Genomic DNA, 14,557 nt, shown 5'->3' with positions numbered 1-14,557 from the left:
TAGACCAATCAAAGGAGCCCATCAGGTGGCGACAGCGCATACGAAAGAGGAATGGCTACAGACGTTAAGAAATAATGCATGTTGGGTTTTTTTTTTTACATAATACAAGGATAGTGACTCATTTGTGATTTATAAAACGCCCGTTTTAGGTAGTAAAATAATATTCCTTATGTATGTTAATATTGGACTACAGACCTAATAGAGAGCCCTAGCCCTTCCACCCTGTACACATAAACCTTTTTATAAATGATAGTTCAAAAGGGCCTAGAAAGTGGTGAGGGAGCCATTGCCCCCCCCACCCCACTTCTTGGCTGTTGTGATCCCATCACAGAAACACTGACTTAACCAACTTCAAAGCAAGAGTTACTGTGAATCTGTTGTAGTTAATTTAATGCATACGATAGGGATTACATCATCAAAAGGCATTCAGATAGCATATTATTCAGCAACAAAAGCTAACAGACCTTAATATTACAGGAGAAGAAGTTTCTCTTCAGCTATTTATTTTCTGTATTCACATTAAACACATTTTGAAAATCATGTCTTATATAGTTGCTTTTATTAGTGATAATTCATGGACTTTTATCTTTGTATGAGAGGGGTGTACTTTATTACACTCTGTATAATTGTGTAAATTACTGTTGTAATATTAAATCAAGTACTCCAGGTTCATGTGCACTTTGCAGGGCACGGGCCTAGATGTGGTGTTGAACAATCTCAAATTAACTGAATCTCTGACAACACAACTATGTTGGATTTTCTTCATTGTTGAAGGACTTCTCTATATTCTTTCAGTAGTTTCTGCTATCATTCTGCCAGTTTTACATGGTATTATGAATCTCAATCAATAGATTAAACAACTAACAGTAAGTAAAGAGGAAGTGTTTAAATTTGGACGCATGATTCCAGTGTATATTGTCCTTCGGTCTGGATTTGTGATCAGGTGTTTGGAGAAGACTCGCTGGCTGTGCTGCACTTTGAGCTTTAACCCCGCTCACAGATGACTTCGATCACACTCTGTTCCATCGGGGCAGGATCCAGGCAGCGGTGGGCGGAGCTTCCCACTATCTCATCCAGCAGGAAGTGTACCAGGTTCTCGTCGGAGACAAACCGCCACAGGTACATCTGCAGGTAGTGGCAGTCAACCTGGATCTGCTGCAGCCCGAAACGGCCGAAGGTGCGCAGGCGAACACACTCCAGGAACGTCTTTAAACTGATTTTTATAATTCCAGTTATGACGGAGACCTGGGACAACAAAGGGCTGTGTGAGTGAGAGAGGTTTTTTCACTTAAGACCACCCAACCATGAAGACCTGCACCCACCTTGTTGAACTCAACGGAGCTAAAGATGTCAATCCTCTCAGAAAACAGTTTGTGTATGTTGCTCAGTAGATTAGTATCCATGGGAGCACTGCAGGCAGACAAAAGACAGATCAGGTCAGTCCACAATTAGCATAAATACATACATTTTCATGATTTAAAAAAACAAAACAAATCAGTAGCTGTGTGGTTGTATGCCTTCACACAGGCAACATCTAGTCAAGCACACAGGGACTGAAAAATGCACGGTACTTAATGGGGCTCAAATGTAACTGGCCACAGTGACAATAGTGAGAAGTGATGTATCTTGACTTTAGATTCAAGAGCTCTTTTGTTATGGCCTAGATTTACATGGTTTCCATCTTTACTAAACTATTCCTACATATAGTAGCACCCAGCTTCATTCGTTCATTCACACTCGTACAGTCTGATATGTGGTTAACATATTAGAACGCTGTCTGTAAACCAAACAAACCCAAAGCCACTGGAGGACGACTCTTTGTCACTTTTAGTTTTACTGCCCGGTTACCTTGGCGTGTAGCTGGCGGCGTAGCGAGCTTGCTGCCTCGAGCTGCTGTAGACGGAAAAAGTCCTTTTGCTGGAGTCACTGCTGTGGGCTTTCCTCACACCTTCCTCGTACAACAGACCAACCTGAGGTAGAGCAGAGGCGACTGATTAGACGGCCTACTCCTACACGGTGAGGAAAACAAAATGAGTTTTATGTATTGTGAGCAGTGACCTGCACGTCAATCGAGGTGGTATCCTCTACGACTCGCTTCATCACAGCGCGGACATTGCGAGGCTCAATGGTGTTGACCCAGTCCCGCGTTTCAACGCTCTTTCTTAACATCTGGGAGATTATCAGTCCTTGAACCTGCGGAATTATTATTATTTTATTTTTTTAATTGTGAGACATGAATGTTTGTAGGATTAATTAAAAGAACGTCTTTACCTTTACATAATGGTTTAAGAGTTTCTGTGCTGCCTCCCTGGCTTCTGCACACAAAGTCGTGACGGGTGTTACAGGACTGTGGTGCTAAGAAAGTACAATAAGGAGAAGACCTGGGTTTAGACATTTTATAGGTTAATTTAAAAAAACAGAGAAATGCATTCTACAAGAATAAAAGCTGTTAGATAATGTATTTTACAGTGTAATATGGACATTTTTTACATAAAGCTGCATTCATTAGGTGAGGAGCCATTTACCTGCACAAGGAACTGTTCATCTGTGAGAGTAAGTATGTAGGTGATAGTAGAGGTCTCGTAGTCCAGGCACAGGCGAGACAGCAGCAACAGAAGGGCCGGAGGAGTCGAGCCTCCTTTGTCTCCGGCATTGTCGCAAAACTGCCGAGAAGACTGGCAGACAAACTTGATGAAGCTCACCACCAGGCTCTCACGTACACCCTGGCTGCAGAATTCCCCCTATAGAGAAGACAGACAGGAACAGCGGTGTTGAAAATGACTTTCTGAGGCACCTGGCAAACAAAGAAGAAAAAAAACATTCACCTTAAAGTACGGCTTATTGGAGAATGTAATGTCCTTTGCTGTGAAGAGATGCACTGACGCCAACACTGACTTAATCTGATTGAGAATGGAGGCTGATAGGGAGGAGAGCAGCTCTGGCAGGCTGGTCGGAGCATCTCTGCCGGAGGCCGCCCCCCCGAAATGGGCTCCCCCTCCGGCCCCTGAGGCACCAGCAAGCCGAGGCGTCGCCAGGGCCTGCCGCACGTCCGTCAAGCTGTCCATGTAGAAGCTCTGCAGGGCGGAGAGGTACTGCTTGACGCGCTCCGTTGCGGCCCGCATCACAATCTCTGTCCCCTGGTGCGGCACGGCGGAGCCCGGCAGCAGTTTGGTTACAGCCTGAAGTCTTCGGTGGAAGCGGTCGAGTGCGCGGACCAGGAGGGAGTTATCCCCGACCCCTTTCTCCTCTTGAATCCTCCGCTCCACCAGCGAGAAATACCGGGCAGCCAGATCGTCCACAAAGGCGTTCAACTTGGCATTCGCCATCTGGGGGATGTTTTTGGACGCGAGCTCGCCCGTCCGAGCGTGGGTGATGAACAGTTCTTGATAGGATGTTATGACTAAACATAAGCTGCTGACAAACTCGTTGCAACCCCTGTCAATGAATTCCAGGATGTCGGTGTTTGAGGTGGGAGAAGGGATCGCTCCCGTTTTAGGGAGTTTATCGGTCGGAGATCCGCAGGCTGCAGCCGACGGCAGCCTGCGTGCAGGAGCATCTTGTATGGCAGTGCCGGACGGGTACGGTGTTATCTCCGCTTCCAGACCCTGGAGCTCCAACTCTAGGCGAGACCTCGCATGGCTCAAGAATTTATCACAGAGCTCCTCGGCTGGCTCGTCCAACTGTAGCAGCAGCTCCACACACTCAGATAAATCTTTAGCGCTTGACCCTCCATCCCTGTAAGGCCACAACAAAACCGGTAAAAGTAACTTATCTGCAGGAGGGTTCAGCATGAATGTAGCAAATTGGCAATATTAGTTTAATTGAAATCAGGGAAAGATAATGGAACAAACTAGAAGAATTTTAAAAACTAGAAGAGTTTATAGAATTTTTTCTATGGTTAAAAAAACGACTTTTAGGTGTGAGATGTTTCCTCACAGTAGAGTCTACAAAGTGAATGTCAGAGATTCCTACCTGAACTTCTGTCGAAGCTCCTGTGCCAGTTTATCCATGATGGCGTGACAGTCGTCCTGGATTCCCTTGAAGGAGGGCAGGTGGCTGTACTGCTGCAGCACACAGCGGGCCCGGCGGTGCGATCTCACCGCCTGAGCATAGGCCTGCAGCTCCAGACACTTATTTAATCTGGCAGGCAGTTCAAAGAGAAATTGCAGCTTCCTTAACAGAGTGTGAACCCCTAGGGTGGAAAATGAGACCAAAATATGAGAATAATCACCTTGAAGTCCCTAAAATAGACACAAAACAAACTTCCAGTTCAGGCCTCACCTGAGAGTTTGGTAATCTGCGCATGTTGGTCTTGCAGTGTACCACTGATACTAGCACTGAAATCTGTTATTGCCGCCATGTTGGCAGACAAGCCATCCATTTCATCCTCCATCTTTTTGAAATCGTTCTTCATCTTTCTTATGGTGTCTGAAAATAACATGCAAAAGAAAGTTCATCGATCCACAAGTCGAAAATGCAAAGTCAAACTACATTTCATCAGTAACCTAACAATGAGCAAGACGTTGCCTCACCTGTAGCAGATATGAACTTATTGTAGTTTTCGTAGACCAGCGTCTGCATGTCACTGTCCAAAGAGCGGATCTGCTTGACCATGCAGGTCTCCTGGTCCATCAACTCTGCAAGGGAGCACTCCCTCCTCAGCTGCATTCGGACACAAAACCAACAAAGGACAAGATTACATTTAAACATTATATAGATGCAATACTGAGAAAGCAGCTTCCTTCAAAACATTCCATCATTCAACAGAGAGCAACTAATGCAGTGTGTGTGTGTGTGCACATAGAACTTCAGTTGCAGTGTGCTTACTGGTATTGTTTAGTAAAACTATACAGTCCAATTCTTTGTGTGCAAGTTCGATGATACATGCATTGTTCTGACAGCGTTTTTACAAAAGAGACGTTGCAACACGCCACCTCTTCAAACGGTCAGCTGATGGTCATACATACACAAAAATCCTTAATTAAAATATTATCATAATATATCCCGAAAAATAAACAGAAAATTGCACTATGGGTTATTGTATTATCAGTGGCATGCTCAGCAACTATTGGGATTCTCGTAGAAACACAAGGGTTTAAATTAAAACAGTTGGTCACCTTGTTGAGGAATACTTCGTGGTCAAAATGCGGCCCGTTGATGTCGCAGGGATCCAAGGACTTGGCCTGCTCCGCGGCCTTTCCCTCCTCGTTCATCCCGTAGTAGAGCTTCAGCATGCCGTGTACCCTGCGCTTCCTGCTGGATTCCTCCGACTCTGACAGCGCCACCAGTCCGTCCTCCTCTCCGTCCATATCGCGCCCGGTCGGCTGGGAAATGTACAAACGATAATAAACCAAGACGACGAAGGCGTCTAAGCTGGAAGGAGAAAACTACAGACTTAAACGTTAACTTTGTTCTCTAAAGTGACTGACATTCGTTTAGTTTAGCTGTCTGCTCTTAATTCGCTTATATTGCTGTACAATTAAATGGAAAATGGCATTTTTGTCCTGATACACAAGCTGCTAGCTTGAAAACGTCACTGCTTCCGGGTTTGTAACCTATCCGATGTTACGTCGTCGAAGAGTAAATATAGTCAAGAGAATAAGCTAAGTACTTACGTTAGGAACGTAATTCTAGTTTGACACGGCGCACTTCCGGTTAACTTTTACACAAATATAAAGGTTTCAATAAATCGGTACTATAGATATTTATCATTTTTAGATTGTCAGAAGTAATCAAGTACATTTATAAATGCAATGTGTTGTGTGTACATACACAAAATAGAAATAAGATCTTTATTTCACTTCATAAAGACTACAAAATAAAAAAACTAAATCCACCTATGTTTAAATCCATTTATTTCCTAATGTGGGAAATAGGCTGCATTGTCAATGCTCCCATGAAAATAAGTACATTCATTTAGGAATAGAATTTAAGTAAACAATAACGAAGAAAGCTGAAACAAGTTTAGTAGTTGACCATAACTCAATCCTAATCAGGCAGCAGGAATCAGTGCTAAATCGTACATTACTAATCGTACACATACAACAAAAATGTTTACCATAAAAGAGAAAAACCTGAGCCTAAGATGCTGAAATGGAAACTAGAAAAGAAGAAACCTAAACAAAAAAATACAGCTTTTCTGGTTTTGTCTTAAAACAATTAAATTTTATTGGTCAATGATTAAAAATATAGCAAAAAAGATATATTGCATCATGGACAATTCAATCAAAATTCATTCAATTCATCAAAAAGAGAATAATATCCTGTGATTCACTCAGGCCTTTGATAATAGTAATTATTTATAGTCAAATTGCCTATTAAATCATTTTGGAATTAACAGTGTTGCATCACTTACATTTCTGCACATTACACAACCAATATATGTAGCAGTACATGGGTTGGTGAGTTATCATATTGGGGCTGTCAGAAACACAATTGAACTTTTTGGGAAGACACTGAACAACCATCACATAATTAAAGTTAATGAAGGAAAATACATTGTGACCAAAGCTGTTTTAATATGTTTAAATTAAGTTCCCACCTTATTCAGTGCCTCAAACCAGAGCATGACCCATTTTCCCCATCAGGCTTTCATCAACAGCAATTGTCAGCACTTACTGTACAACGGGTCAAAATGTATAGAAATACAAAACATATTGCAACAAAATCCCACAAAATAACAGTTAGTGTCAGTTAAAGAAAAAAATGACATCAGTACATCAAGGCAGGAAGTATTAAACACGCTTTTTACCCATTTATTAGAAGGCATAGATATTTTTATAAAGGCAAACTGACCCCTGGGTGCAGAGGAATCACAGTGCACTGTTCAACAGTAGCCCAGTGTTGTTAAGCAGCTAATCAACAGTCGCACATCAGCCAGGGAGAATGAAATGTACAGGCTGAAAATGTGTGAAATATATTACAAAACCAATTCGTTTTTTTTTTTTTTTTTAAATCAGTCCATCCGTGGTTTCCAACGGTCATTCAGATCCCCACTCGGTGCAAACAATCAAGGCACTTAATGGTTCTGCAGAAGAAGAAGATAACACTTTCAATAACTAATTTTTTCATTGTGTACTAAACCGGTGAGTATTCGTAAATGAAATAAAAAATGTTCTGTCATAATAGCCAACAAACAATACAAAAAAGGGTTCATAAACAGTGTATTAGTTTTCAATAGTGCAGTATCACATGAAGTGTGGTCTGCTGTGGAATGCCTACTCTACATTGTGACATGCATAGTGTTAAGTTAGCAACAATATATTGGGCTGCTGCACATTTATGTCCAAACGTATAAAAATAAAAAATATTCTGCAGGTTTCACGCTCAAGAGAATCAGGGAGAACACACGACTCCTCTGTATCTCAAATCAAGGGAAGGCCGATTTACAAATGGCCATTGTTGAGGTGAACGCGTTTGTTAAATGTACAGCAAAGACAGGAAGTGCCTGTATCAGCAGTAGGGTGAAGTTCAGAGGACACTCCGAGGACTCGGCCACGAGGTGGACCCGGCCGTCTCCTGTGGAGAGTTACAGCAGCTTACTGTGATGCAGCACATTAGAGAGGCTTTAGTTTACAGACTGAGATTTGAACAGGGTCATGTAAGCTGTCATATGCACAGAGTACATAGTCTTGTCCAGTAAAGCACTTGCTCAGAAATTGGGGATTTTATAGGTTTTAGAATAATTTAATCAGTATGTACTTCAACAAGGAATAAAGTGTGCTGATTTTAGACTAAATAACCCCTCTACTCCTTTGAAAAAATGTGAAAACAGACGTCAACAACACTTTGATACAAAAGGTAGCGTTCCTCGACCTTTTTCAAATTACTCATATGATCGTGTGAATGAGAAAAAAAAACATTTCTAATGGCAAATCTTCTAGGCTGCAGTTTTAATTTCTCAAAGTTAACTTTTGCGATTTGGAAGTTAAATTGAATACGAAATGCTGGCCATTCACCAAGAGGAATAGGAGCCTGGTGCAATAATAAATTGCCAGACGACAGCTTTCAATTGGATAATCTTGTTATTCGTACCGTTTGGTTTATGTGGTCCTTGACTCCAATTTGAGTGTTTAATTGGTACAAATCAATTCAAGCTTTCCAATGAGGACTTGATAATGGATCATTTTAACTTTAAAACTTGATGCCGTAAAATGTCTATTTTATCACATTCATTCAGAACTATTTTTTTAAAGTGTGATGTCCGAACTGCACTTTCTCACCACAATGACTAGTTGTGGATATCATCAAAAAAAAATATTAAATCCTGTGCTTACAAGAAACTTCAAAAACACAAATAATGTGCTCCTACTCTTATCGATCAGTAAGATGCCTTTAAGTTTGTCCCCTGATGTTCTTGATATCCAACCCCCAATACGAGTAAACGAAAGTAATGCAGTGGTTATACTCTAACGAGGTTTAACAAGTTCTAGTAAAAACAGATCCAGAGTGCTGCTGAAGGGTCAAAACTGCCATGAGATTCTATTCACTCATCAATTTGAGTTGTTGTTGTCTACAGTTGTGTGGCTGGTCTCATGAAGGAGAACGCTGTATTGTCTTTACTTAAGGCCATAATGAACGGCCAATTCAGTTTAACATTGGAAGCATACGAGTTAGGAGATCATTTGTTTTTTCACATTACTGTCCTCTCTTGATACACACACACTTCAAAAAGATAAATACCATCACTCACACCTGGATCCCTCGCTTGGTCCTTTGCATATTTGTATGTCATCCTTTTAGTGTCTTTTTACATCTCGGTGTACAGTGTTCAGGTTTGGTCTTCGAGAGGCAGGGGGCTGAGCCAAACATCGAGTTTAACCTTGCTCCAGATTCTCCGTCACTTGCACAGCTGAGTATGAGGGAGCAGACACCTGGCGGGTGAAGAAGGACGCAGCTCTTTTCGGCTTCAAGCGTTTGATTTCTTTTCCTGGAAGACAACAATAGACAATTACTGAAAGACAACAATTGACTACAGGGGAACTTGTCGTAGTATGGAAGTAGCTCTGGAAACATTATACCGCAATTATGCTTGGACTGAAAAGGTGAACTCTGGGCTCACCATTGTCCACGTAGCTGATTGTATTAAGCGAGTGCACCCGACTGCACACCACGCTGCTTTGCCTGCGCAGCATCCCGCGGCGTCCTCCTCGTGCGCTCTTGTTGCTGCCGTCCTCCTCAGCAGGCTGCTGAGACAGACCCCCCTCACCGTCCATTTCCGCTGCAGCTCCTCCCTCGGACACGGACTTCAGCTCCACACAGAACTCAATGAAGCCGATCATCAGCTCTGCCTGGTTGACGAAACAAAAGTAAACACTAATGAGCCTTAAACGTATATACATCATGACAGCTGTGTTATCTTTTTTTGAACCACTCGCACAAAAAAGTTCAGATTATCCCCCTTGGATTAGGGCCTGCATGGATTATATAACATCTCTTCACCATCTGTTGTTAGGTAGGAGATTTTACAATGTGCAATCAAATCACATCGGATGATGTTGTGAAAAAGGTCAAAATAGACAAGCATGTTCCGACCTGTTTTGAGTAGATCTTAAGCAACTTGTTGACAGGAGTGCCGTCTTCATCTCCATCGAACTCCAGCCACAGAATGTGCGAGTCCCCCTGCTCCTCAGGGTAGCTGTGGTCCCAGGAAAGCTCATTGAAATGCAGGCCAAGCAGCACATGCTACAAGTGATTGGGTTCCAACCAGAGAAATCAAGGTTCAGTTCATGGGGAGAAACAAAAACTGCTTTCAGTGTATCAGCGGTGTGGACCGTGATTATCCAAATACGCAAACACAAAGGGTGAAATGTGGCCTCATGGTGTCGCTGCTACAGAGCCGTCGACTCACTTTCTCTTTGACGTCCATCACATAAACTCCCTCCAGGCAGATCCCGACATTGACAGCTTTGCGTTTGGCCCTCTGCAGAATCCCTTGTGCTGGTTTGTCAATTTCCCCAAAGAAGAAAGCGCACCTGTTTGCGTAGTTAATGCCAATTAATACCTAATACATAATAGATTTGACCAAAAAAGAAACCAAAGCATGAATGGCTGGTTGTCCAAAGTCCTACCCGTAATAAGGCAGAGTGTGACATGTGTTGAGGTACTGGTGTAAGAGCTGTGTGGGCTCTGCAGAGTTTCCAGCAGGTGGGCTGATCTTTCTGTACTCCTCCATGAGTTTCTGTTCCAGCTCCGTCTGACGGTTCGACTTCCCTCTCAGAGTGGAAAGCAAACCTCCAGTTCCCATGGCAACATGTGCAGGCAGAAAAGAAGACAGCTTCTTCTTTCTGTGGAAAGCAGATGCAGCTCATCTGTGGAAATCTGGGCTCAGCAGTATGGTAAATCCACTATTCCTTTGATATAATGTATTGTTTGATCCATCTTTATGATTGACGGGGCGCTTAAAAAAAGGATTGCATCAATTCAACCCTTTCATCACCCTACTGTGCCATTCTACTTTTCTCCTTAAAGTCATTTTATTCTCCTACATTTTGGCTGAAGCAAGGCATCCACAGGGGCCGGTACACACTTCTCCATTTTCTAAAAAAGGCAAACTTTGAGTCAACTGGGAACTCATCAAAAATGTCAATGTCTGTAAGCAGAACGTCAAGTAGGATCTGTTAAGTTGTTTTATAGGCATGCTATGAGATGCGACTGCCTGAGATATTGTTCAACTAATGCTACTCCAGCTGATCTATATTCACTTTCACCAAGCATGTCACGCTGCCACATCCATGAGCCAAAGAGGGTGCACGTGGGAAATCTCCTGCACAATCCTACAAACTCGCACCTATTAGCATTTTTTCAATTTGAGCTGAATATTAAACTGTGGGTGCATTGCATGCCTTATGTATACAGCTTAAGCTGCCAGAACATGTTAAGCGCGATTTTGCAAAAGTATTGAGAGAACTCTAACCAAACTTCAATTCCTCCCTCACCCCCATTGACTCCTTTATGAGCGACTGAAGGGTAAACAATTCGCTCATCTCAAAAACTACCAAAGCCACATCCACAATTGCTTTTCAGCAACCTTTCGAACTTACCTCAAGGTAGTACTACATTGTTGCCCGTCAAGACCGGTTCCCTCATCGAGAGCGAGAGACAAGGCTCCCAGACCAGTCCAGTGCTCGGGGTCGCAGGGGTAGCGCCCCGTCAGAATATTTCCCCTGGCCTCCTCGTACAGAAGCCTCAGCACACCCTCGTCCTCTATCTGCTCAGGAGTACCGGGATGACAACGACTATCCATCAGTCAACAGCAAAGCTAACTACAACTTTCAGACATGAACCATAAATCTATATCAAAACCCACTTAGTCTTTTGTGCGTCAACAGATTTACAAAATGTACCTGTGATGAATAACAATGTCTTAAAGATTCCCTCATATGTGTGATTATTGAATGCTACCTGCAGCTCTTTAGATTTAGGATAAAAGACGTTCCGACGGTACTGGAGACATGGTTCATCTGAGGAAAAAGCAGAGGACGATGATTGATTAGGATTTGGTGGACTGTCATTTCTTTGAGTATGTTCGAGGTGATATTCATCCCAACGCCCAGAGCGGAGCAGTGGAGCAATAGTGTTGGACACTGTGGTGAAAAACCCACTCCAACACACTGCTCAGACTCCTGTACTGCGGGAGAAAGACCCATCTACTCAACAAAAATATATACCAGTATTGACTGAATGTATGAAGTGGTAAGTTGAAACAGTTGCGTTTTATTTCTTTGCGATGCACTTTGCAGCAAACTATCTATCAAAACTGAAAGACATTTCATTTAACATGACAAACACTTTTGAGGGACAGTATTTTTAATTGAACAATTAGAGTTTATTGTTTATCAAAAACAACTGAAGGTTTGGTCCAATTAAAATGTTAAATGGCCGTGTTTATATGAGCGGATGGTTATTTATTTAAAAAACGTAACAATTGTACATTAAAAAAACAGATTTACCTTCATGAACAATTCATTTGTCCTAGAAAGCACCAAAGATATCTACTCTATACCGTATAATGTGTAATGTCTTATTTTTCCCTGAGTGGGTTCTCACTTCATGCTGTTTGACAACTTCCAGGTTTTAGTTCCTTGTTCTGCCACAGCTGTTTAGATCAACTTCTTCTTTTTTTCAGAATATTTCTTAATAAAGTGATATGGATTTTTGGCCATACCATGCAGCCCTACTCTGTAGTCACTGAGCCTTAGTTTATCTCCTTGGATTTTTTATTATTATTTTTTTTTACAAATAATCAGCTTTTTTTTAAATCTGAGTTTAATTCCTGCAAGTACTCTAATCCTTACCATACTTGGCTTTTCCTCCTGATGACTTTGGGAAAAAAATAATCGCGTGCAAAGACAGAAGCAAACAGACAAAACGCTCACCTTGTGAGATATCTTCTTCTGAGGCCTCAGTGAAGCGATACAGCAAATCCTGCCACTGCCGACACAGTTTGTATGGTTGATGTCTTGCCTTTAACTGCAATTCTGAGGAGCACAGAGGAGGCAAGCGTCTGAGATGCGTCTGATAGCCTGTGATTCTTGTGCCGCTTTCTATTGTGACACTGAAGCTACTAACATCAATGTAAGGTAAAATCATTGAAAGAGAAAATTTATGCATGAATAATATGCAATATGTGATATTTTGTAGCCAGACAACAATATCTATTTGGAGATAAAAGCGCATGCACACATTGCCAAATAAAAGGTTGCAGGACTTGAGCGTAAAAAGTATGGAGTATCTTACCAAGCAGTGGAGAACAAAGCCAAAAGGCAAACGCATCCTGCGCAGAGTCAGGAATACGGACCGCCTCGCGAACGCTGCGTCCCAACTCCTGCACGGACACACTGCCGAGCCCTTCTACCGTTAAGTGCACGGCACTGTCCCCACTGATGTATACGAGCACATCTTGAGCTGTGGGGGGTGGGGGAGAAACACAAATAAACAAACAAATTGTTTTAAATGGCACCACATCCAAATTGCACTTTTTTTTAAAGTTACAAATAAATAAAGCATGTTAGGAAGCACTGGGTTATTCCCCCCCCCCCCCCCCCCCCCCCCATATGAGTAACAATGATATTTAATGCACTATACCACGCAAAAGTGTTGCCGAAGAAGCAACACTTCCTCTTTGCGAGTGATCATCTGATGAATCCGGAGGAAAACTGCAGTCGTCTCCATCCATCTCTTCTCTGAAACCCAATGACCAAACGCAAGACATACACCAGAAGATCATGTTTTTATCATGGAACATGAAAACTCTGCATAAGTGTGCAAATTTTTAGCCACATACAGGATGTGATGGGACATGCTTTCAACATAGATCTACATGATATTATAAAAATCAAAACGGCATATGGCTAACAATGGAGACCAGTTAAGGGGTTATGTGTCGCACATACGAACATTAGGAAAGAAAGTAACTGATTCAGAGGGGACTAATACATATAAACTTATAGACATACATTTTCTGAATAAGTAGCTGAATCTTCCTTCTTGACATATGCATTCAGTCTAGTTTAGATAAACAAATAACTGCACCTGCGCCACCATGTGGTATTAGTATTTTAGTAGTATTACTTAAAAAAAGAAAAAGACCCCGATCAACCAGAAAATCCTATTCGGCTTCTGTTGACCTCACCCAGTTAAGCGTCATTTATCACATGGCCCTGACCTTTGCATGTTATTAAGCAGCGTTTGTACGGCATTTAATAGGACTTTTGACATTTATATAACGTGTCAATAACGGCCTAAATACAGAGGATGCCGTTATAAAGACAAAACGGTGCAATCCCAAGGCCCGTGGAACAGGGTTAGCTAGCTAACGTTCCCCGTGTCCTATCGTGACATCCCCAAAAAAAACCAAACAATCTTTGAAATACCCCGGTGTATTCAAGACCTTTTTGGTTATTCGGTTAACTAACGAAGCAGCCGCCCGAGCGAATGTTACTTGCGAATTGAGCTTGACATTAAACCTCATTGCGACTCTTTTAGATGCAATAGGACGTTTCAGGCATCAGTTGATGACGATATGGTCACATTATTAGTTCGTTAGCTCCCTTTAGGTGTTTTAGTCAAACAGTTTGCCTTAACGTTAGAGTAATGTATAGAGTCAAGCAAAAAAACACTACCTACCAGACGTTACACGATTTTGTTGAATCCCCTCCTCTTGCTGCTTATGAGGTCGCCAGGAGAGTTAACGTTACTTTTGTAAGTACCGTCGCTAAAGACACGTCAAGTCGACGGTTCGCTGTTACCAACTGGCTACAGCTAGCCGCTTGTCCACAGCTAACGTTAGCTCCCTATGGGCGGCTGAGGCGGTTAATGGTGAACGATCCGTTCATTCTGAAACGCCCTTAACTGGGCGCGACCATCTGAGTTTAAACACCACTTTAAAGGAGATGTTCATCAGCGAGGTAGGTATTAAAAGAGCGAAATCACGAAACGTACAAAGGACAGGTTTGGAGATCGCTTGAAAGAAGACTGGACACCGTTTTAACGCTTTCTCACGATGAAGGTTCAAAAGGTTTGATCTTCTAAATGAGTCGAGTTCTGGTTGATTGAC

General features: G+C 42.3%; 2 protein-coding genes across 4 annotated transcripts; both read right to left on the bottom strand.

Annotated features, from left to right (window-relative positions):
* Positions 1-373: 373 nt before the first annotated feature.
* Positions 374-5,570, bottom strand: vps51 (VPS51 subunit of GARP complex). The gene is made up of 11 exons (XM_037467234.2): positions 5,118-5,570; positions 4,533-4,662; positions 4,282-4,428; positions 3,973-4,192; positions 2,826-3,735; positions 2,526-2,741; positions 2,272-2,355; positions 2,059-2,193; positions 1,849-1,970; positions 1,323-1,410; positions 374-1,245 (listed from the first exon to the last, which is right to left on the bottom strand). Exons 1-11 carry the CDS (start codon positions 5,307-5,309, stop codon positions 985-987), a joined length of 2,505 nt encoding a protein of 834 aa, XP_037323131.1. The 5' UTR covers positions 5,310-5,570; the 3' UTR covers positions 374-984.
* A 301-nt stretch (positions 5,571-5,871) lies between these two features.
* frmd8 (FERM domain containing 8) lies at positions 5,872-14,514 on the bottom strand. 3 transcript variants are annotated; one of them, XR_005120028.2, is made up of 12 exons: positions 14,128-14,514; positions 13,087-13,184; positions 12,739-12,906; positions 12,378-12,479; positions 11,404-11,462; positions 11,043-11,209; positions 10,071-10,286; positions 9,851-9,974; positions 9,535-9,684; positions 9,062-9,290; positions 8,683-8,929; positions 5,872-7,518 (listed from the first exon to the last, which is right to left on the bottom strand). XR_005120028.2 is itself a non-coding variant. In XM_037467305.2 (11 exons), exons 2-11 carry the CDS (start codon positions 13,175-13,177, stop codon positions 8,817-8,819), a joined length of 1,419 nt encoding a protein of 472 aa, XP_037323202.2. In that variant the 5' UTR covers positions 13,178-13,184; positions 14,128-14,514; the 3' UTR covers positions 5,873-8,816. The 3 variants fall into 3 exon arrangements, 1 of the variants encoding a protein (XP_037323202.2); XR_005120029.2 differs by having other exon boundaries at positions 8,693-8,929; XM_037467305.2 differs by having other exon boundaries at positions 5,873-8,929.
* Positions 14,515-14,557: the final 43 nt, after the last annotated feature.

This window comes from Pungitius pungitius, chromosome 16 (genome assembly GCF_949316345.1).
Source record: "Pungitius pungitius chromosome 16, fPunPun2.1, whole genome shotgun sequence".
NCBI lineage: Eukaryota > Metazoa > Chordata > Actinopteri > Perciformes > Gasterosteidae > Pungitius > Pungitius pungitius.
Note: the sequence above shows the minus strand (reverse complement) of the source record. Positions and strands in the feature narration are given on the sequence as shown.

What these genes read in the sequence shown, in the direction of transcription:
- frmd8 (XM_037467305.2), bottom strand. Translation starts at nt 13,177, where the DNA reads ATGGATGGAGACGACTGCAGTTTTCCTCCGGATTCATCAGATGATCAC. An exon ending in TGATGGACGTCAAAGAGAAA is followed by an intron (nt 9,685 to 9,850) that starts GTGAGTCGACGG and finishes AATCACTTGTAG; the next exon opens with CATGTGCTGCTTGGCCTGCA. An exon ending in TTAAGATCTACTCAAAACAG is followed by an intron (nt 9,291 to 9,534) that starts GTCGGAACATGC and finishes TTCGTCAACCAG; the next exon opens with GCAGAGCTGATGATCGGCTT.
- vps51 (XM_037467234.2), bottom strand. Translation starts at nt 5,309, where the DNA reads ATGGACGGAGAGGAGGACGGACTGGTGGCGCTGTCAGAGTCGGAGGAA. An exon ending in ACGAAGTATTCCTCAACAAG is followed by an intron (nt 4,663 to 5,117) that starts GTGACCAACTGT and finishes GTCCGAATGCAG; the next exon opens with CTGAGGAGGGAGTGCTCCCT. An exon ending in GCCGCCAGCTACACGCCAAG is followed by an intron (nt 1,411 to 1,848) that starts GTAACCGGGCAG and finishes GTCTGCCTGCAG; the next exon opens with TGCTCCCATGGATACTAATC.